Raw genomic sequence first — 20,858 nt, forward strand, 5'->3', positions numbered from 1 at the left:
GTTGTAAAAAACAGAGAAAAGGATTTAACCAAAAATAGGAGGTGTCAGACCAGGACCTTAGTGTCTGTTTAGGAAAACTACACAACTTCCTTTTGGTGAAAACAGTGGTTTTCAACTGTGGGCAGTTTTATCCCCCGGGGGAAATTTGGCAATGTCTGGAGACAGTTTTGGTCATCACAACTGGAAGGAGGGCTTTTAGCATCCTCATAGAAGCCTAAGATGCTGTTAAAGTAAACATCCTGCAATGCACAGGACAACCCCTACAATAAAGAATTATCTAGGCCCAAATGCTGGTGGTATCAAAGTTGAGAAACTCTGGATTAAAAATAGTCAGCACTTTTACATATATTTACTATGTTAGGCATTGTTCTAAGTTCTTCACAGGTATTAACTTGCTTAATCCTCCCAACCCTATGAAATAGGAGCTATTATCCTCAGGTGACAGATGGTGAAGTTGGGACATGGGAGGTTAAATAACTGGACAGGGGCCTGGGTCCTGAGGAAGGGGCAGACAGAGCCAGGACTTGAACTTAGACAGTTGGGCTCCAGAGTCCTTGCCTTTAACCACTGTACTATTCTGCACTGCTTTGCATTAAGGGGGCTACTTGCCTTTAAACCAGATTTTTAGCTTTGGGTCCAGAAACCCACATACCCAGAAATATGATATGTGAGAAGAGTCAGAAATCTTTCATTCCTGTGCCTAGAAAATAGAGGGAGAAGGGCTCTGGGTGGTGAGTTTTCCAGATTCTAAGTGTGGCCCAGCTCATGAATTTAGTGGCATGAGGCACCTGGTGGGAGTGGATCAACCTTTTGCTTGCTTTGTCAGAGAATCAGAGGTGGGGTGGGGGTTGTCTCCTTTCTGTAGTAGGGACCAGAGTGTGATGGGGCTGTGCAGAGAGTGAGCCTAACTCCATAGTCCCTGGCTGTGTTGTGTCATTGCAGATATAAAGACAACTGTGGTTTACCCGGCCACAGAGAAGCATCTACAGAAGTACCTGCGCCAGGACCTCTGCCTGGTTCGAGAGACAGGAGACGATTATAGGAACATCACCTTACCTTACTTGGAGTCCCAGAGCCTCAGCATCCAGGTGACTTGCCACTGCATCTTGGACTGGCCCAGAAGGGTCAGATATGGAGTGATGTCCCCATGGCCAGTGTGTCTTAGGCATTTGTTATGGTCTTACCTGGGGCCAACACTGTTCCACAGCACAAGCTGTAAGGTTATGTCAGAGCACAGTGGAGTCCCTGCCTTTATGGAGCTTACTTCCTTATAGGAGTCAAGACAGCACACAGATATATAAGTGACCATATGAGATGTGATGCCCTGAGTGCTGTGAAGAAAAATAAGCAGGAAAGTGGCATAGAAAGTCCTGGGGTTTAGTGGTCACTGTTTTACAAAGGGCAGTCATAGATAAGGGAATTTAGCCTGGTCTCAGGCATGCCCCTGGGGCTCCCTGGGGATCTCAAAGCAGCTTTATCCATTGGAGCAATCCGTGTCTACCCTGTAATAGCCCTGATACAGTCTCAGAGTGGCTGTGCTCTCACTAGGGGTCTATGAATGGGTAAGGACTGATGCCTGGTTAAGCCTGCTCCAGTCCAGACTTTTATTCCTGATTTTGCCTGCAGCAAACCAGCCTCCAGAAGTGGAGTCTTAGAGTAAAAGAACTTGCCCTTGCTTGTTTCATAGAAGGCAGGTCTCTTTTATCCCTGGGGACTTAATACAGGCCTCCTCCCAAGGGCTATGTTCAGAAGTTGGCAGCATCTTCTGAATGTCTTTAGCCAGTGGACCAGATGCGGGCCATTTAGCCAAGAGATCCTGATTTCTCCTTGGGCCTAGGCTCAGTGCCAATCAGAGTCTCTGCCCTGTATAAACGCTCTGAGTTAAATACGACAAATGAATTGTTTTCTTGCTTACTCACTGGCTCTGTCTCCATGTCTTTATCACTCACTCTTATTCTCTTTGAGTATTTTTCACTTCCTTTTCCAAAAATTCAGGTTATGGTGTTGGAGGGTGTTGTCATAGGAGAAACTCATAGCCATTTCTCCCATGCACAGAAGAAGGGCAGGTGTCCTGGGTGTAGGGGCACTGGAATGAATGCACCTAGGAAGAGGAAGGAAAGGGAGGTTGGCAGGATGGGTGGGAGGCCCTGTGTGCCCACAGCTGTCTTTCCCAGCCTGACTATGGTCTCCCTGTGCAGTGTTTGCACAAGATTCCTCTGGCTCAAGCTGACTTTTTCTTTTCTTTCTTTTTTTTAAAGTTCCAGTACTTGCTCTATCTCTTAAGTGGAAAGGAGATATGTCTTCATTTTCCTAGATAGCTTCTGCTGTCAGGATCTTAGAGGGAGCTCCTGGAATATGTGTTCTGCTGCACATATATGGAATTCAAGAGAGGAAGACTTTAGCATAATCAGTGTGAGTCGTATGTGTACCTTATGCGCTATTACACAGATCTCTTGGAAGATAATACAACAGAATTCTCTACCAACTTCTCTTTGCATAAACATTTATATATTCTCTCATAAGATTTATTGAGCATCTACTATGTACCAGGCCCTGTGCTAGGCTCTGGTGAGTCACCAAGGTAAACATCGGCAATACCCCGTAGTCTTACGGAAGATAGACCATGTAGTTTGACAACTGCATTATAATGAGTTAAGCACTTTGGTGGTTTACGTATAAGATGCAGTGGTCGCACAGAGGGGAAGTGATCAGCTCAGACAGTGGGGAGCTTCACAGAGGAGGGGATCTTCCAGTTGGGTCTTAAGGGATAAATAGAAGTTTACCAGGTAGACAAGGCATATAAGGCATTCCAGGTGCAGGGACAAGCAAGTACAGAAGTACAGAGGGCTAGGGAGTTGGAAAGTCAGCAGGAGACAACAGGAGAAGGCTGGCGGGGGCCAGGAAGGAGGCATGGTCACTTTGTCCAAGAGACCAGGAGTTCCCACACCTTGCTCATCCTTGGGATTGTCGAGTGAGATTTGTAAAAATACAGAGCCTGAGGTCTTACTGTTGAATCAGAATGCTCAGGGAGTTAAGCTGGGAAATCTGTATTTCAAAAAAGATGTCTGTTTCTAATGGTCATCAGATTTGAGAATGATTGCTATAGGCAATGAGGGTCCCCTACACAATTTTAAGCATATGGGTAACATGAACAGATTTAAAGAATTAGTTGGGCTATGGTGAGAGTGTAAGCAGGAAGACTGTAAAACCCAGCATGAGTTTGAACTGAGGCAGATGGGAAGGCTTTAGTAGTGATTTAAGAGGTGGAGCTGAGGAACTGGTTGATGTGGAGAGGTGTGGGAAAAGCCTGGGATGGCTCCAGGTCTAGCCTGGGCACTGAGTAGACAGATAGTAGGATCATTAACTAGGACAGGGTGGCGGGGTGGGGACGTGGACAGTGGAAAGGGATTATATGGAAGACAGCAAGTTCAACTTGGGACTCGCTGAGCCCTCATTAGGTGCCAGGAACTGTTCTAAGGATTTTATGTGCATCACCTCATCAAATCTTCACAACAGACCATCAAAGATGGGATTCAAAGCCAGGCGGTCTGACTCCAACGTCAATACTCTTAGCCCACTACCCTATTTGGCTCCTCTAATTTGGTACTTATAACTTCCAGTAAAAATGACCAGTAAAAAAGTGCAGTGGGATGTTTGATTCCGGAGCACGAGAGATCATCAGGCTAAAAATGCCAGTTGGTGAGTCACTGAGTCAAGGCTTCAGTGTCAGGCAAGTTTGGGTTTTCATTCTGCTGTCTCAGAGCAGTGGGATACTGTCCTTCACTTCTGAAACCCAGTTTCCTTGACTGGAAAATGCAACTCGTGGCCTGGTGGAAACAGAGAGGTGCCGTGTATCATGTGCCTGCTGCTGTTTGCAGCACAGAAAAGGCACCAGAGTGGTAGCTACTGTTACATAAACACAAGTGACAGTTCTAGGGAACAGGATGGGAAAGTGCAGAGCTGAGACACATGGAGGTATCTTAGGCAGGTAAAGGGTGTTCAGAGGGCAGGCGCAAGCAGGCGAGTAAGAAAAGAAGCAGGAGTGAGAAGAGGGAGGAGTTACCAGTGTCACTTACTGCTAGGAGGCCATTCCAGATCCATTCTGGAAGTTGTCAGTGCCCACCCACAGTCCCATCATTGTCAGGTAGCTGAGTCTTCCAGGCTTGCTTTCAGAAGATGTCACTCCCCGTTACGTAACCCTCTAGGATTTGTGTGAATTTTGTTCCCTGGGTTCCCTCCATTTCTCCTCTGGAATTCTGGCCTGAGACTTCACATGGATTTAGGCCCCTCCTGCTCTCCCAGAGACTTTCCCAGTGTGGTCTGGAGCATGGGATCTGGGACCAGGCTCTGTGAGGCTGCAGCAGTGTGTGTGCATACACATAACCAGGGAGAACCTAAAGAGCCAGCCCCATCTGCACAGTGGCGGACCCTGTAGGGATGGCTGGTGACCAAGTGTCAGGGAGGAAAAATCTCTTCTGGACCCCTGAGAGCAGATGCTGGGAGATGGGAAAGCCTGAGTTTAGATCCCCAGAGCTCGATGGCTGGCCTTCCTGGAGGGATCGAGTTGCTTCCCTGATCAGGTTGCTCAGTCTGAGGCATCTCCCCAGGGGTGGTGACTGGATATGGACCCCTCTTTCTCCCTTTCCTTTTAGTGGGTGTACAACATTCTCGACAAGAAGGCTGAAGCTGACCGGGTTGTTTTCGAGAACCCAGATCCCTCTGATGGCTTTGTCCTCATCCCCGACCTCAAGTGGAACCAACAGCAGGTAAAAGATTTCTTGCTGGCGTTCTCAGAGTACCCTGCTCCACATTGCTAGCCAGCCTTAATCCTGCCCTTCTCACATTGCTCTCTCTCTCTAAGCAGATTATAATTAACCAACAAGGAGAGGTCTGAGCTCTGAGGTGAGAGTGCACACCTGTCATACACAAATGTTTACACTTAAATGGGTCAGTTTAAAGCCCTTCCTGTCTCTCTTTCACACCCCAGGGGAGGGGGAGGGGGAGGGGGAGAATGAGGTGATTTTGTATAACCACATGGGCTACTCTTTAACCAGCCAAGTAGCTTAGGAGGCCACTGTCACTTCCTGAAGCCCTGGGGTAGACCATTTGCATCTCTCCTTCCCCTTGGACACCAACAGATCCAGGCAGACCCATGGTCTAAAGTACTGGTAGGCAGGAACCCTAGTGGCGGAGGAGGTCTCCTGACAGCCTCACCTCCACCTAGGCCTCTCAGCTTTGTTTCCTAGTCTCCTCCCCACCCCATTCCCACTTCTCACCTTTTAAGGAGCTAGTTTCCAAGGGAGCCACCTTCATTCACACTGTCTGGTTCTCTGTAGCCTCTCTATCTCTCCACCTTCCTTCCTCCCATCCTCACTCCCCTACACTGTCCCACCACCAGTCACAATGTACCATTGTCTGTGTGGGTAGACTTTCATACTCAGGCAGTAACAGAACAGGCAGAGCAGTATGTTGTTAGAGGAAGCACTGTTCCCACTGCAGACTGGAATTGGGCCAGACTCAGCCTGTAGCAGGTCAGGGGGCCAGGAGAAGGCTGAGGAAGCCAGATTGCAGGATTGCTGGGTAGGAAAGGGGGAGTAGATAAACGGCCGTCCCTCCTCTAACTAGAATCTTTGAGTAATTCAAGCTCAGATTTCCGTTCTGTTTTGGGGTGGGCCCTTCTGGTTTCTGTATTTCTCACAATACAGAAAGGATCTCACAAAAAGATGTCATTTGGAGTCTGGGCCCTATCCACCTCTCTATGGGTGCCTTCCCTCTTGCCTTCTTAGCTGTGGCCTGCACATTAGGCCTTTGGGTCCTAACCGAGCTCACCTGCAATTTGCTTGGTTGTGATTTGGTGATTTCTAGACTTGTCGCGGTACTCCTTTGCTGCCAAAAAAGAAGGGCTGGGAGCCTATGGTTGGGGTAAAGGGCTAGCATTTCAGCTCAGAGGCACACAGAATAGTGAGTGCCAACTGTCTCTTATAGGAGGCTTGTGGGAATTTCCGAACGTGGCTCCAGGTGTGGTAGGGAGTTTCCAGAAGTTGGAACACTGTGATGATTTGTTAGATCCAGGTAAGATCTAAGAAGATGGCTCTCCACACGTGGGGTGTTGTAGTGGGGAGAGGCTGAGAAAATACCTATAGCTTATTCCTACCTCAGCCTCCATGGGTGAAGCCAGGGCTCGCTCTGGAGATGTTGGGAGATACAAATGCTGGTGGTAGCTCTAGGCAATGCCTTTGTGCAGCTCTACAAACCCCACCTGTCCCCTTGGCAGCCCTGCGCCGAGTGGTCGTGGATTACACACTGGGTCATGGGAGGTAGGGGTGGGGTAGGAGGAACTTCTGACTCACAGGATCCTTGAACACTGAAGAGCTTGTGGTTTGTAGGGGAATGGTCTGAGGGCTGTGCAGGGACAACAAAAGATAGATTTCTGTATCTCCATTCAAGAAGAACCGAACACTTAAGTCCATAGCACAGAGAACGGAAATCATTGTCCTTCTGACCTGGCGCTGGCAGGCATCCTGCCTAGCCTGCCAGTGGAACTCTCTCAGTTCCATTTAAGACAGAAAAGGCTTCAGGAACGGCCTTAGCCTCTCAGCCACATGGCTGGACTCATGCTCAGGGGTTGCGAATGAGTAAACTTAAATGTCAGACTTTCCCTGAAGGCGATATAGGCGCCATTGTACTTAACGTTTGCTTAATCAGCACTTGTCTCTTGGTGGTGCCATATGTCAGTGTCTCAAATGCTTGACCTGTGAAGAACACTAAAATCAACACCTCCTGAGAATTAGACAGCCTAGCCAGCAGGAAGACAGGCCAGGCTGGACTTCTGGTTTTTGTCCTTGCACCAGGAGAGAGTGAAGGAGAGAGGTGTGCTGGCATTTTCTTTGAGAAGTCTTTCTAGTCATCTGGACTCTCTACCTACTGCCACTTCTCCCAGAAGGCTTTATATATATATTTATGTAGCCCTTTCTTGGTTCTCTTAAGAGATCACCTTTATATTTTATTAGCTTATTTTTTTGTAAGTCCGATTAATACATGTATATGGTAAAAATGCAAATAGTATAAAGAGTGTGCAGTGAAAGTTAACTTTCCTCACCCCATATTGCTCCATTTTCCTTCTCCAGAAGAGGTTATTTTTTGTCTCTCCTTTCAGAGATAGTTTTTGTATATTGTATATATAAGCATATATGTTTGTGTTTATATAGACACACGTACACTTTCAGTTCATATGATTTAGGTTCTTTGGTCGTAGGCTCTCAGGCCAGGAAACTCTGTCCTTGAGTCACTCCAGAGATGGCTCTCCAAAGCTCCAGCCATTCTGTCTTGGCCCTTGCCAAGAAGCTGTTACTTTGCTTTCACTGTCCTGCCTCGTAAAAAGAGATTGATGGTGTCTTCTCCTACACCAATTGATGGGCCACCTTCCAGGGTACAATCTGAGACCTTCGCCAGGCCTTTGTCTAACTTTTTTCAGATCATTTCTCTTGGCCAGGGGCCCTTTGGCTCTCTGCAGAAACTCTGGGGTAATGTGTGATACCGAAGAATGGATTTCTTTTCCCTCCTTCACCTAGCCCTTGAGCTGACACCCAGCATCAGGTGTCATGCCTCATTCCATGCCAGTGGAGCAGAGAGGTGTGATTTACTGTCATGTTTGAGATTTGTCAACAGACATTATCTAAAACAAATGCTACTATTATTTGGGATTCCTGTGAAAGTGACACATGGAAAAGGTGAAGACACCCACAGGCACACACATACATACCTCAAGTTTGAACAGTTTTGTTTCCTGGCTTCTCCTTGGGCCCCTAGCTAGTGAGAGAGTAAATGTCCTAGACACGTGTCATGAGAAAAGAGAGCACAGAAGGGACTTGTTGGTACAACTGAGGCCTGAATAGCCACAGCTTTGCCATCTGCCAGGACATTCCCAGTGGGCTCATCTGTGTCAGGTCTGGGGCAGAGAGCCCAGATCCTTGGAGCTCTGGCAGAGAAGAGTGTTAGTGTTAAGAAGAGACTGTGTTGCCATAAAGAGGCATAGCTGGACATCAGGTACCATATGAAAAATCTCATTCTCACTTTTTAAATCAGAGTCCTCAGGGATTTGGTTGGGTAACTCATGGTCCCCATATTATCTCCTTGGGGAATCGAGCAGCTCAGACTGCAGGGCTGGGTGTATTCCCACACCATGGAGCACTGGTGTTTAGGGCCTGCCTTACACAAGAACGTGATAAGTAGCCAGAGCCAGGGTTTCTGTGAGGTGGGGGGGGGGGCTGGGGGGGCACAGATATCTGGGCCAGATTAAGAGTTTATTTGCTGTCTGGCATGTGATCTTGTTGATTTTAGTTCTTTGCATTGCTGTGATCTCCAGGTTTCAGCCAGGCACTATGTTCAGTAAGGACAGCAGGAATGGCCACCTGTGAGCCCTAGGAGATAAGGGAAGAGAGAAAAAGCTTAAGGCTCTGGTGGTGCTTATTACCAGGTTGGCCCCAGGCTCCTTTTCCACCTTTCACATCCCTCAACACTCCTTCACATGCCTTTGACTCCAGACAAATCAGGTTACTTGCCCTTCCCTTACATGCCCTATACCTTCCTGCCTCTGAGACTTAGCTTTCACCATCCCCTCTATCTGAATGCCCTTTTTAAAAACCTACTTCTTCAAGACCCAGATCTCCTTACTTCTTTTCTAGGAAATGTCTCTGGAAGATCCTAGCCAGTCTTTCCTTTTTTCTCCCGTACTTTTATCACTTTGTGTCTTATAGTAGTTACTTGTGTACGTGCCATCAGAGCATAAACTCTTGGAGGGAAAGTTGTCCTTGACACTTTCATGAACCTCCTTCCTGTCCCCTCACCAACTCTGAGTATATAAATACTCCTTTATGATATTCTTTAGCAGGGGGAATAAACAGAAGTTCAATTCCTTAGACTGTCCCATGCACTCTGGGCATGTGGATGCGCTCATTGACTGGAGATTGGTCCTGCCTTGGGGTTGCTGGGGTTGGCTGTGGCCAGCACTGCAGGCCTGGGTTCTGGGTGTTTCCTGGCTTCCATGGGGAATTCCAGGATCAGCAGCATCTCCTAACTCTGTCCCTCGCCGAGCCTGGTTTACCTTTGGTCTCTGCGCAGCTCGATGACCTGTACCTGATCGCCATCTGCCATCGCCGGGGCATCAGGTCTCTCCGGGACCTTACTGCACAGCACCTGCCACTGCTCAGGAACATCCTCCGTGAGGGGCAGGTGAGTTGCCCTGAACGAGTCACACCAAAGCCCAGAGGAATTTACACTTTCATTCCAGTGTGTTCCCTGCATCACTTTCCTCAGTTTTCCTGGAAGGCTGTCTGTGAAGGGGGCTTCTCTCTGGATGCCAGTGAGGGTCCACACGCAGGTTCTTTAGATGGATTCATAAGACCCTGTCACCAGGTCCTGCCCAACCCTCCAGCTCTACTTTCAGCCACCTTTCCTCACGCCATACTCGCCCTTTGGCCCCATGTGGCAGGTCCCATGTGGGATGCTTTCCCACCCCAGGATTGCCTGCCTTGCTTGGTGACAGTGTCATCGTACCAGACTTTTTTGGGGGTAGCCGAATCCACGGCTCTGATGTCTGTAGACATGAACCTCTTCATCTAGCCTGAGGGCAGTGACTGCATTCTGTAGCACCTGGCATTCAGGGATACTGTCTTCTGGGATGTTTATTGAATTGAATGAAATTATAGGGTGCTAAAAGGAGTCCTAGAGCAAGGGGAAATGGTAGAAGAGAGTCTGGAGTTTTGGTTTGTGGTCCTGGTTCTGACATTTTTTTAACCCTCTTTAATTCCCCCCGATCCCCACTTCTACCCCTGACCTACAGATGTTTCCATTTCCCCTTAAGAACTGGATCTCTGAAGGTGGGGCGTCTCCTCCCACACGCTCGCAGCGTGCATCCGGGGCCTGGGGCCTGGAGCCTGGTGCCCTGGCATATGGTCTGTGGCTCCATCTAGGGTGTGAACCCAGGACCTTCTGCATGTAAAGCAGACGAGCTAACCAATACATTATGGAGCCACTCCCTTGAGTTCTGACATTTTGACATCAGTCAGCTGCCTGACTTTGGGCAGTTCACTTCACTTCTCTAGGCCTTGACATCAGGTTAGGATCCTACCATTCTGTGGGATTGTTCTCAGCCTTTTTTCCCACTCAGAAACATTTGAAGATGCCTCCACCCCCTACGTCTGGGCCTGGCAGTCACAGATGCCCAGCCAGGAGAGGCTCACCCCTTTCAACAAGAGCTGCTCAAAGGCTTGGATGCACTTGGAGGAAGGGCTCCACCTGGATCCTCTGTCTGTTAACCTCTAGTCCACAGGTCCCCTTCACTGCCCTATCTACTGCCCTATCCACTGCCCTATCCTTCTGCTGGCCCATGGCTCTCTGGCCACCTTTCTCTGTAGGAATGACTCGTTTCTTCTGAAACAGCCTCTGGTGGGTGGCAGAGAGTAGTGTCTTTATTTCGAGAAGATGCTGAGCCAACACTTTCACTTGCCCTGACAGCTCTGGTGTCCTTGCCCTGCTTATCCCAGGAAACCCTTTGGGTACTCTGGCCCCGGTCTCACCCTGCTACAGAGATCCCTGGGGTGAGCTCCAAACACAGAATACAGCTTTGTGGTGTATTCCAAGCCCATGGAGGGCCTGGTCTCTTTCTCTTCACCTCTGACCTCCTCAGGGATTTGCCTACAATAGAAACCAGAGTCTCCTGTGAACTCCAAGCCTCAGAGTCTCTGGAGGAGGGCTTTGATAGAAAGGTCCTACCCCTGAGCAAAGGAGGGGTTGGGCCAAGGGAGTGGGAGCCTGGGCCAAAGTCAAAACTTTATTTTCTCAGCAAGGGTCCAGCACTGTCCTTTCTTTTTCACCAAGACACTAGCTCAGACCATCCCTATCCCCACTGTTTCCAAGCTCCACTGTGTCCATGCCAAGAGGGAGAACAGGCTTCCTCCCACCCACTTAAGGCTTTAAGTGTTTACAAATCATCCCCAGTCTTGGTCTGTTGGGCCTATCCTTAGGCACTGGGACTGCCTAGACTCCCAGCAGCAACTGTCTGAGGAAGCAAATGTTTTATCCAGACTGGCGTTGAGAACCCTGATCCAGGCCACTGTCCCCTTCATTTGGGAGAAAGAGCCTCAACTCTGCTGCTGTCACCTGCTTTTGTTAATTCCCTAGAAAGGAAGACAGGGACCTAAAGCACACTGTGGGCAGGGTGCCGTTTGGAGGGTTTTGTTAGGTGTCCAAAGGCTAGTCTGGGGTCAGGATAGGAGGAAGGTCTGGTGCTCGATCATGGGCCGCACAGTGACTCCTTTCCTGCCGCACCCTTTCTCACCAGGAAGCTATCCTGCAGCGCTACCAGGTGAAAGCGGACCGCCTCCGTGTGTACCTGCACTACCTGCCCTCCTACTACCACTTGCATGTGCACTTCACCGCCCTGGGCTTCGAAGCCCCTGGCTCGGGGGTGGAGAGGGCTCACCTGTTGGCAGAGGTGATTGAGAACCTGGAGTGTAACCCAGAGCACTACCAGCAGCGCACCCTTACCTTTGCCCTCAGGGCGGATGACACCCTGCTCAAGCTCTTGCAGGAAGCCCAGAAAAACTGAGTCTGCGCAGGGCTGCCGGGAGAAGAACACAGATACGGGTGACTGAAGAGGGGGTGGGGGGAGGCAGGTTTTTAGCACCAACGAATTTTTTAAAAATATGTTTCATACTGGCTTATTCCTAGTATGTGAATAAAGTATTGGTATCATTCGATGTGGACTGATGGCACAGCCCGGGGAAGCAGGAGCTGAGGGATATGGAATGGGCAGAACCCTGAGGAAGATCTCGAAAAGGGAGGACGGCATGGGGGAGGGGGGCAGAGGGGGCTTCGGGCCTTTTTCAAGTCCTGCTCACCGTCCTTGCTGATTTCCATGTCCCGAATCTGGCCGTGTCTCTTCCTCATCGATTCTGCTGCCACATTGCTCTTCCTCCTCCCTAACAGTTTTCTAGGTCTGTATGTCTGAGAGTGCCCTCAAAAAAACAAACATGAAGACTTTCTGGAAATAATCTATAGCAGTTTTTGGTGGCACTTCCTCTTTCCATTCCCGGCATTGAGGTCACCCCTGCTGGGGTGAATCAACCCTGCTGATAAACTTGTTGACAAGGATGAAGGATTGCCGCTTGGAAGTGGGACGGTTTTAATATGAATCGGGTGATGCAAGCTCAAAAAGCCGCCTTTGCCTTTGTTATTTGGTCAGTGAGTCCCTGGCCTTGAGTTTATTAACTAGGCAGAAAGACAAAACAAACTCACATAGAGCAGCCGGAAGATCACGTCCAAAACAGTGTTGGCAAGGGCAAACGATATGGGTGTGGTGGAGTACAGAAACTGAAGGGCTTGGGCTCCAAGTGTGGCCAGTGTCATAGTCCTCTGTTCGTAGGATCTTGATGCCAGGGAGGGACTTTAGAAGGGGCTACGGACTGATGGACCATAGGGAGCCATCAGGGGCTTATCTGGGAAGGATGACCTCTGCCACTGCTCCAGTAGATCACAGACACAGTCAAGTACACTGAAGGCACACAAACACATAAGGTAGTCTTTCCAGCAACGAGGACATATATATCACGGTGCCCAAGGGGCTGGCATGTGCTAGTCAAAGTGGTGCTAACAGATACTGGGTCTTGCTCGGGAAGCTCAGGGGAGGCAAGATGTTGGGTTCTGCTAAGTGATATGAGAGAAGCATTAGGCAGAGAAGAGGGTGGCTCTTATTCTGTATCCCCTAGACTGAGAACCAGGAGACCTGGATTCAGAGCTGAGCTCCATTCGACAAATGAATGACATTTACCCACAATATTGGATGAGACCCAAGGTGTTCTGAGCCTGCGGCTTTGTAAGAGGGAGCGGGGATGAAGATTCATGACGCATATCTGCTGTGTAAGTGTCAAGGGTGATAATGAAGCTTAACCTTACATGATGACTTGCTGATTAAGTCTTGGGCTGACCAGCATCCTAGGTATTGGGAACACAGAGATGACTAAGGCAAAGCCCTTACCCTCCAGCTAGTGGGGCAGGCACGGGCAAACATAGGGGTAGAAACATGGGAGAATGTGGTGTGGGGGTTACTCTAGGAAGACATGCAGTATGCTTTGGATCTCAATAGTACTTGGCACACTGGCTGACCTAGTGTGCCTCCAGCAGGACAGTCTAAATGGAATAAGGCTTTGAGGTGGGGAGGCTGAGGAGGGCTAAGTTAGAGGGGCAGTTGTGGCAATGGGGTGGGCGCCTGCTTCTCCCACCAGGTGGAGATGACAGCAGTGGAACCAGCTGTCTTGAAACGGAACCCTGGCTTGTCTTTCTCCATGTATATGAAAAATACACGTGGGGAGGCCTGAAGAGGAGACCCTTTCTGAACTGTCATGAAGACACATGCCGAGTGGCGGAGTAGAGGGGACGCTAACTCAGAAAGTCCCCTCCTTGCAGTGTGAAGGGACCCAATCCTGGGACTGTCCTCCTTGGGAGATCAAGTTCTCTCAGCTGGGGTCTTATCTGGCTTCACACACAGGTTGCACACTTGGAAAAGACTTAATAGGCAACACATCCTGAACCAGAAGGAAGACAGCAAGAGCCTCCCAGGGGATGGGCCTCCATCTACCTGGAACTGTGCCCTGGGAAGGCACTCCCTGCCTCTCCAGACTTGACTTCCTAGCCTGATCTGTCCCATCTCTTCTTCCTCACAGGTCTACTCAGCCATCCACCAAATTTCTATCAACAGTCTTGCATGGGCTGGCACTAGAAGGTGATGATGAGAACAGGAAGGCCCATAGTACCCTCCAGAAGCACAGTTCAGGGGGCGGGAGAGCCTAGGAAGAGACAGTAGGTAAGGGCTATTCTAGAGGGAGGACTGGCTTTGCCCCTCTGTCATGTTGGGAGGTAAAGATGGTGCTTATGCATCAGGGCCAACTCTGCTTTCAGGCTGAGTTCTCCCCCAGTGCCTGCAATGGGAAGAACCAAGACCCAGGGAGGGAGCAGCCCTGCAAGGCAGACAGTGCTCTAGACAAGCCGCCTGCTTCCAGAGACCCTAGCTGTGGCCAGTACCTACAAGACTATTTGTTTTTACTACATTAAACAGCTGCTCAGAAGTGTGGGCTGTGGAATGGATCCTGCTGACTCTCCTCTTAACATATAGCTACTTGCCTTTGTCACCACCTGAAACAGTTCCCCTCGCTGCAACACCATCTTACCTGAATCCTGAGACCCTTGAAGAGCTACTGGGAAGAAATGGCTGAACCAAGAGGCCAGTTGCCTTGTTATGCCTCCTATGAACTCTCAGGGAGCCTGGAGCAGGTCTCCTCTCTTTCTGACCACACATTCCATTACCCAGTCTTTTCTAGGGAGTCTCTTCTCCAGGGCCATAGGTGTCCAAGAGCAGCTCCCCGCACCCGAGGCACTGTAGGCCTAGAGAAGGCGGCAGCAACTGGGCCACCACCTGAGGGCTTTCACCTACGAGTAAAGGAGCTTGACTCTGAATCCAAGTCTCCTGGTTCTCAGTCCAGAGAATGTAGAATAAGAGCCACTCCTCTGCCTTATGCACTCAGCAGAACCCAACATCCCACCTTCCTCAAGAGCTTCCTGAGTGAGACCCAGTATGCTGGAGCCCCACTTCGATCAACTAGCACATGCCCCTCTCTGGCAGTGTGATACATCTGTCCTCTGTGCTGGAAACAGTGCCTTATGTGTTTAATTGCGTGCCTTCGATATGCGTGCCTGTGTCCCTGCTCTGCTGAAGCAGTGGTTGATGTCATTCTTCCTAGATAAATCCTGGACGGCTCCATAACTGGCTTTCAGCCCCTAGTCCCTGGCCCACTGTCTTCCTGGCTTGCTCAGAGAAGGAAGAGAGCACTTGGAGGCTTGACTGCTATTGTTCCTTGGCTCCTTTCAGTTTGCCCAAAAGTTTCCTCATAGAGCAAAACTGCTGAGTGTTCTACATTTGTCAACATTCCTTCATGAAACAGAAAAATAACATTTCGAAACACGTTTGACATTTAGGTTATACTTTTCACATCTTTGTGGAATACAGATCTCCAAAGTAGAAATGTTGAAAATGTTGCTCGGGTAATACTTGCATATCCAAAATATTGTAATATGTCTATTTTATTTCTAAATAGGTCGATGTAGGTCTGCTAACTCTTCCTTCTCAGAAAGAAACCAAATCTTTATTCCAAACATGTATATATAATGTTAAAATGTCCTTTTATAAGAAGATGGTGATAATTGTAGTTGTTTTTAAATATCCTCACTTAGCAAAATAAATGTTGGCAACCCTATGTTCTATTATTGTTATTATTGAAATTACATTGGATTTTGAAATCTGTATAAACTTGAAGCCACTGAGTTTTAACCACTGTTAAAAAAAAAAATCAGCATGGACTGAATCTATTTAAACTGTTTCAATTCAATAAACAGGTTTTGAACATCTGCCCTAATTTTGTTTGTTTGTTTGTTTATAGCAAGAGTCTGGAGATAGAGCTCACATGGAGCTTACAATTTAGTGAGGAACATAGGCATTAATTAAAAGTAATTACAATGGTAGTGAGTACCTTGAAAAAGCAGAGGGTGTTATGGAAGCTTATACCTAGAGAAGCCGAATGTCTAGGTTAAAACTTGATAGCCGAATGGCCAGCACAGCAAAGGCCTAGCAGTTAGGGAGACCATGGCTCAGCATGGTTGAGACCCAGAATTTAGCTTCTAGCATGGGGCACATATGGACATTTAGCACACTGGCCAGTTTTTTCTTTAAGGACCATAATGAAGAAATGAAAAGCAAGACTAATATAAATATACACACACATGCACACACTTTTCCTCCTACCTTCTAAGTTTTCCTAGCTGGGCTAATGACTAAGACAAATTAGTACATGCACATGGGGAATTCACATAAGCATGAAAATTCCAAAGACAGGCAACATTGGGTATAAATGACATTTTGGACAAAGGAGAAAAAGGCGAGGTGGTGGTCATAGATTTCAGAAGTGAGAATGGGCAATTTATAGGTAGTTGAGGAAGAGGAACACACAGAGCAAGCAAATTCTGGCAAGGCAAATCCAAGCAATGGGACACGGGCTGTGTAGCCAACAGGCCTCTGCCAGAGCCCTCCTATTTACCATATTTAATTTGAATTAGGCTGACGCAAATATCCTAAGACTTCCTTCTTGACTGCAGGATTTTCTATCTGAAACTTTTGGGTAGGAAAGCAGGGAGGGTCAAAGGTTCTTTGAGTCTCTTGTTTCTTAATTGCCAGCTTAAAAAATCAATACTCCAAAAGGTAAAACACTTGGTCTTCACTAACAAGAAATTTCTTAGAATATTACTCAGCCATAGAATATTACTGCCGTTTGCAACAATATGGATAGACCTTGAAATAATCATACTAAGCAAAATAAGCCAGACAGAGAAGGTTGAAAATCACATGATATCACTTATATGTGGGATATAAACCTAAAAGCAACAAATGAACAGGATAAACAAACAGACTCACAGACATGGACAATGGGCTAATGGTTACCAGAGGGAAGGGGGGGGGGCGGGAATAAAATGTTAATAAAATAAAATTGACTTAAAAAAATTCTTAACATTCTGTTCCTCCTCTGCTTTATAAGCTGTATGGTCTGGTGGTTCTGACGCAGAATCTGTACCATAACCAAGTATGAACTTGGGGATGTTATATAACTGCTCTTATCCTAGGAGAGGTGACTGTGCCTACCCTGAGGGGTTTTGTGAGAATTAAATAAGAGGATGTGGACAAGGTAATCTCAAAGTAAATGTTAGCTGCTATTTTCCTGCGGTGAAAGAAGCCAAAAAAGATGTCACTGGAGGTATTTGGGCTAGATATTAAAAAGAACTTCTCGACTAGAAGGCTGGGTGATCCTAGATTTTGCAGTGGAGTCATGGCAACCAAGGTAAAAAGCAAGCCATAAACTCTCTGTGGTTAATTGATCATGGCCCTAAACAGAGACAAAGGTTGCGTGCAACAACAACTCAGGATCCCTCCCAGTGTAAAGGTTCCTGAGATGTATTTTAGCCTCAGCCAATGGGCAGATTTCTAAAACTACAACAGTGATGTCCCTGCTATTGAGAACCCTGGGAACAGCTCAGTTCCATGGACCAACCATATAAATCTGATAAAAATAGGAGCTGAAATACTAACCCAAAGTTGCTATTTTTAAAAGCATCTGAGATGCTGGATTGGGTTTATTTCTACTTCAGATAGCATCTTTGCTGCTCCCTCCTCCTGGTGGGCAAGAGGCTAACGTGGCACATGTGAGGGACAGGATTCAAAAGCCTGTGGGGCATACTTGTCAGGCGCCTCCTACCCACACCCACCGCCTGCCGGGGAGGAGCCTCTAGGCGGGGGCTTCCTGGCTCTAGAAGCACCTTGCTCCTCTGTCACCTTCCTCTGCCCCTCAGCAAAGCAGAGAGCTGTCCTCCTCCATTTCTTCCACAGCAGAGGAGGACTCGAGAGAAATAAATGGACACAGAGGAAATGGGAATGGAGGCAACATGGCTCAGAGGGGGACTGAGCCCCAGACAGCTGTTCCTCAGGTTGTCTTGACCCACCTTTGGCACAATTAATCTCTGAGAGGAATAATCCCCAGGAGCCAAAGCTCTGCTTGTCCCATCACATTGCCTCTTGCTGAGCAGCTCACAGTATTTATTGTGCAGAGGGGCCAACGAGGATCAATAGAGTTGGATGGGGCTCTGGATGGCTCCAAAACCCAGTGCCTGGGATTGAAAAGCATCAGAATGCCTTCCTCCGGTCCCATAGACGATATGGCTTCGAGGTGGCTAGCTAAGCATCTGGCTGTGCAGTTAAGAAACTGGAGGGGGGAAAAACATGAGTAAGTATGTTGTGGCGTAAGGGGAGGAGTCAGAATTACGGTTAGCTTCTGGGCACCCAGTAACCAGGCCTGAGATAAGCTGCATGTGTGGCTGGTGTGTGTGAGGAGGCGGGGACCTAAATACAGCTTATCAGAGGAGAGATCTATCTGCGTAATAACAGCTCATACTTTTTTAGTACACTATACTGCCAGAGCAAATCCATATCCGTCGCCTAATTTAATACCAACAATAGCCCTTTGAGCAACTGCAGTTATTTCCAATTTTTTTCTGGTAAGAAAACTAAAGCTATTGAGTGACAGAGCAGAGTCGGAAGTCAGGTCTTCAAGAGCCAAAGTTGGCCCTTCTGTTCTACTTTCTGACAGAGCGAAGTTTATGTGGTTCATAAGCAAGAACTGCAAACTGTTTAGATCTAGTTCATGAAAGAGTTAGCAGAGTTTAGAAGCTGGGCTGATTCTCTGACTCAACTAGTTGCATTGGGCCAGTTTTCCCACCTGTAAAGCAGGGAGGATCTTCCCTCTTCCTCTGGATTTGCTAAAGGCAGGGGTGACGCCAAGGACAGGACTATAAGCATTGTGTTCTCTGTACCTTGCTAGTAGTCCCAGACTTTGCCCCACATTCCAACCTCCACAACTGATATGCAATACATATTTATTGAAAGAATGTTTGACTTCCAAAGCCAAAGGCACAATTGAAACATAAAGTTAGACAGCGAAATGCAGAAAAAAATCACGTGATGTATGACTTAGGATGGAACAGTCCCCTGTGGAAGAACTAGGCTGATTCTTCTTCATCTGTACCTTCTCCACTTTGCTCCAGTGAAGTCAAGCTTCCTGGGTTCGCAACAGATAAGCCTTTCAGTTTCAGCTGAAATGAGTCTTGAGCTAGTACTTCTCTGAACCTTTGCACTTGCTTTCAGTTACCCACTCCTTACACTTAACGTAGTTACATCTCGCCCTGTTTCGTCTTGAGTGGGAGTCTACGGTGGGCCTTCTCTCTGCAGCTAGACAGTAAGCTTCCGGGAGGCAGAGACTGGGTCTTAAACTTTCCTTTGGAGCCCTTAGCACCAGGCTGTTCACACCAGGGCTCAGTAACCACTGTTTACCTGTGAAAAAGTGTCTTGGGAGCTGTGGATTGTCCTGTGGTGACTCCTCAACTGTCTTTCAGCCTGAGTAGTTCCCAGGTTTGACTAGGGGATGTCTGGGCCTAAGGAACTGGGGGCAAGGACCTGATGGGGTTTTCCCTGGAGACAGGATGCCTGGCGCCTTCCGTAAGGAACAGAAACTGAGAAGTTTTCCCCAGGCCAACTTAGGGTGTGCAATAGAGGGGTGCAGAGGGAGCAGTTTGGGGGTGGCAGGTCCAGACTAAGGCAGAGGAAGGGCCCTGGCCTCTGTGGTATAGGGGCTGGGCTCCCGGAACAATGCTCCCTTTTTCCTGCCTCACTTTCCCGAGTGAGGGAGAAACAGGGCTCACCGCGTGGGAAAGCCGAGAGCCCTTTGTTGGGGCTCATTGTTCCCAGGAGGGAGTGCAGAGGCTGCGCGGACACATCCATCCTGGCGCGGTTCACAGGCAGCGCCCCAACTCTCCCCTCACCCCCTACACCCCCTCCCCGGCCTCCGCGCCCCCACCCCATCCTCGCTGGCAGCTGCGGCCCCGCCCCATCCCCGCCGCCGGCCTCGGCTCCGCCCGCACGACCCGCCAGCCCTTCCTCCTCCTCTTCCCTCCCTTCCTCCCGGGCCCACTCGCTCTCCTTCTGCGCCCGGCGGTGTGCGCACGCGTGTCCGACGCTTCCCCGCCCGGCCCGGCTCGGCCTGGCCCCCGCCTCCCCGCAGGCGGACGGGCCCGCTCGCAGTCCGGCCCCGCACCCGGGACTGGGACCCGCGGAGCGCAGCGCTGGCCCGTGCGCCAGCCGCGCGTCTAGCGGATCGGAGCCGCGCTGAGCCGCCCGCCCCGCCCCGCCCCACCCTCCCGGTGAGTACGCGCCGCCGGGCCCGCGGGGAAGGGGTGCACCTGGGGCCGGCTGCGGGTCCCCAGCCCCGCGCGGCCGGGAGGAGTTCGAGCCGGCACGTGGGCACAGCGGGGCCCGGGCCGATTGGGTGACCGCAGCCTGGGATCCCTTCCCTGAACCAGGTTTTCGCGGGAAGCTGTTTCTCTCGCTCCCTAAGAGGGAGCAAACGGGACGGTCCTCTTACCCGGAAAGTTTCCAGTTCACACTCTGCGCCCAGGCTGAAGTGGCGCCCCACCCTCAGCATCCTCTGAGCCATGGTTTCTCTCACGACTACCCCCATCAAGCCCAGGAGGTCCGTGGGCTGGCTTTGCTGAAGGTGGCAGGCTTTGCTGGGTCCGGCTGTGTGAAGGAGTCACAAGGTCGCCTAGCAGAGCCGAAAGGTGGAGGTTGCTAGCTGCAGGCTGGCTGTGCCCAGGACACCAAGTTCACATTGTGGGGGTCTTTGGGCCTAGGCCACTATGCTCAGAGCTGTCTGGGCGGTGGGCAGTTGGGAGGATTGGTGTGAAGGTGGGGTACGGATAGGGGCAGAAACCCTGAGTTCAGCTTTCTGCTTTAGGTGCCTTCCGGGGAGCGGGAGGGTGCCCGTTGGCAGGGCCATCCAGGAGCTGCCAACATGTCTGCTAGGACTAGTACTACCCCTCCATCCCCCTTCCTGGGGAAGGCTCCTATGGGCCATTGGAGGCCTAATCTGCTGTTTCAGACTGGGTCCCAAGGTTTTGGGGGGCTCCTTCCTGAAGGCTGGGGTGTAGGCCTTGTTGGGGTGCTTAGTGTGCACGTCTGACCTCATGGCCACCCACAGGCTGGCACTCCCACAGCCTTCTCAGGGAAGCCTGTGCTTTCCACCGCTGGAGGGAGGCACATTGCGGAAGCTAAGTTCAGGCCGACTTACCCTTTGCAGAGCTTTGGGAACCTGCCTGGTGTGGGCTAGGTTGTCAGTAGAGGCACAAACCAGTGCTGCTGCTGTCCTGAGGGC

The 20,858-nt window shown here is 49.5% G+C and overlaps 1 protein-coding gene across 1 annotated transcript in view; it reads left to right on the plus strand.

Moving 5' to 3' along the window:
- Positions 1-15,467, plus strand: part of DCPS (decapping enzyme, scavenger) — a 34,301-nt gene extending 18,834 nt beyond the window's left edge. The window contains exons 3-6 of the mRNA XM_016139127.2: positions 943-1,088; positions 4,653-4,766; positions 9,121-9,231; positions 11,342-15,467. Of these exons, the coding sequence (XP_015994613.2) occupies positions 943-1,088; positions 4,653-4,766; positions 9,121-9,231; positions 11,342-11,608 (638 nt within the window). The 3' untranslated portion in view covers positions 11,609-15,467. The remainder of the gene's footprint in view (positions 1-942; positions 1,089-4,652; positions 4,767-9,120; positions 9,232-11,341) is intronic.
- Positions 15,468-20,858: the final 5,391 nt, after the last annotated feature.

This window comes from Rousettus aegyptiacus, unplaced genomic scaffold, assembly GCF_014176215.1.
Source record: "Rousettus aegyptiacus isolate mRouAeg1 unplaced genomic scaffold, mRouAeg1.p scaffold_m13_p_5, whole genome shotgun sequence".
NCBI lineage: Eukaryota > Metazoa > Chordata > Mammalia > Chiroptera > Pteropodidae > Rousettus > Rousettus aegyptiacus.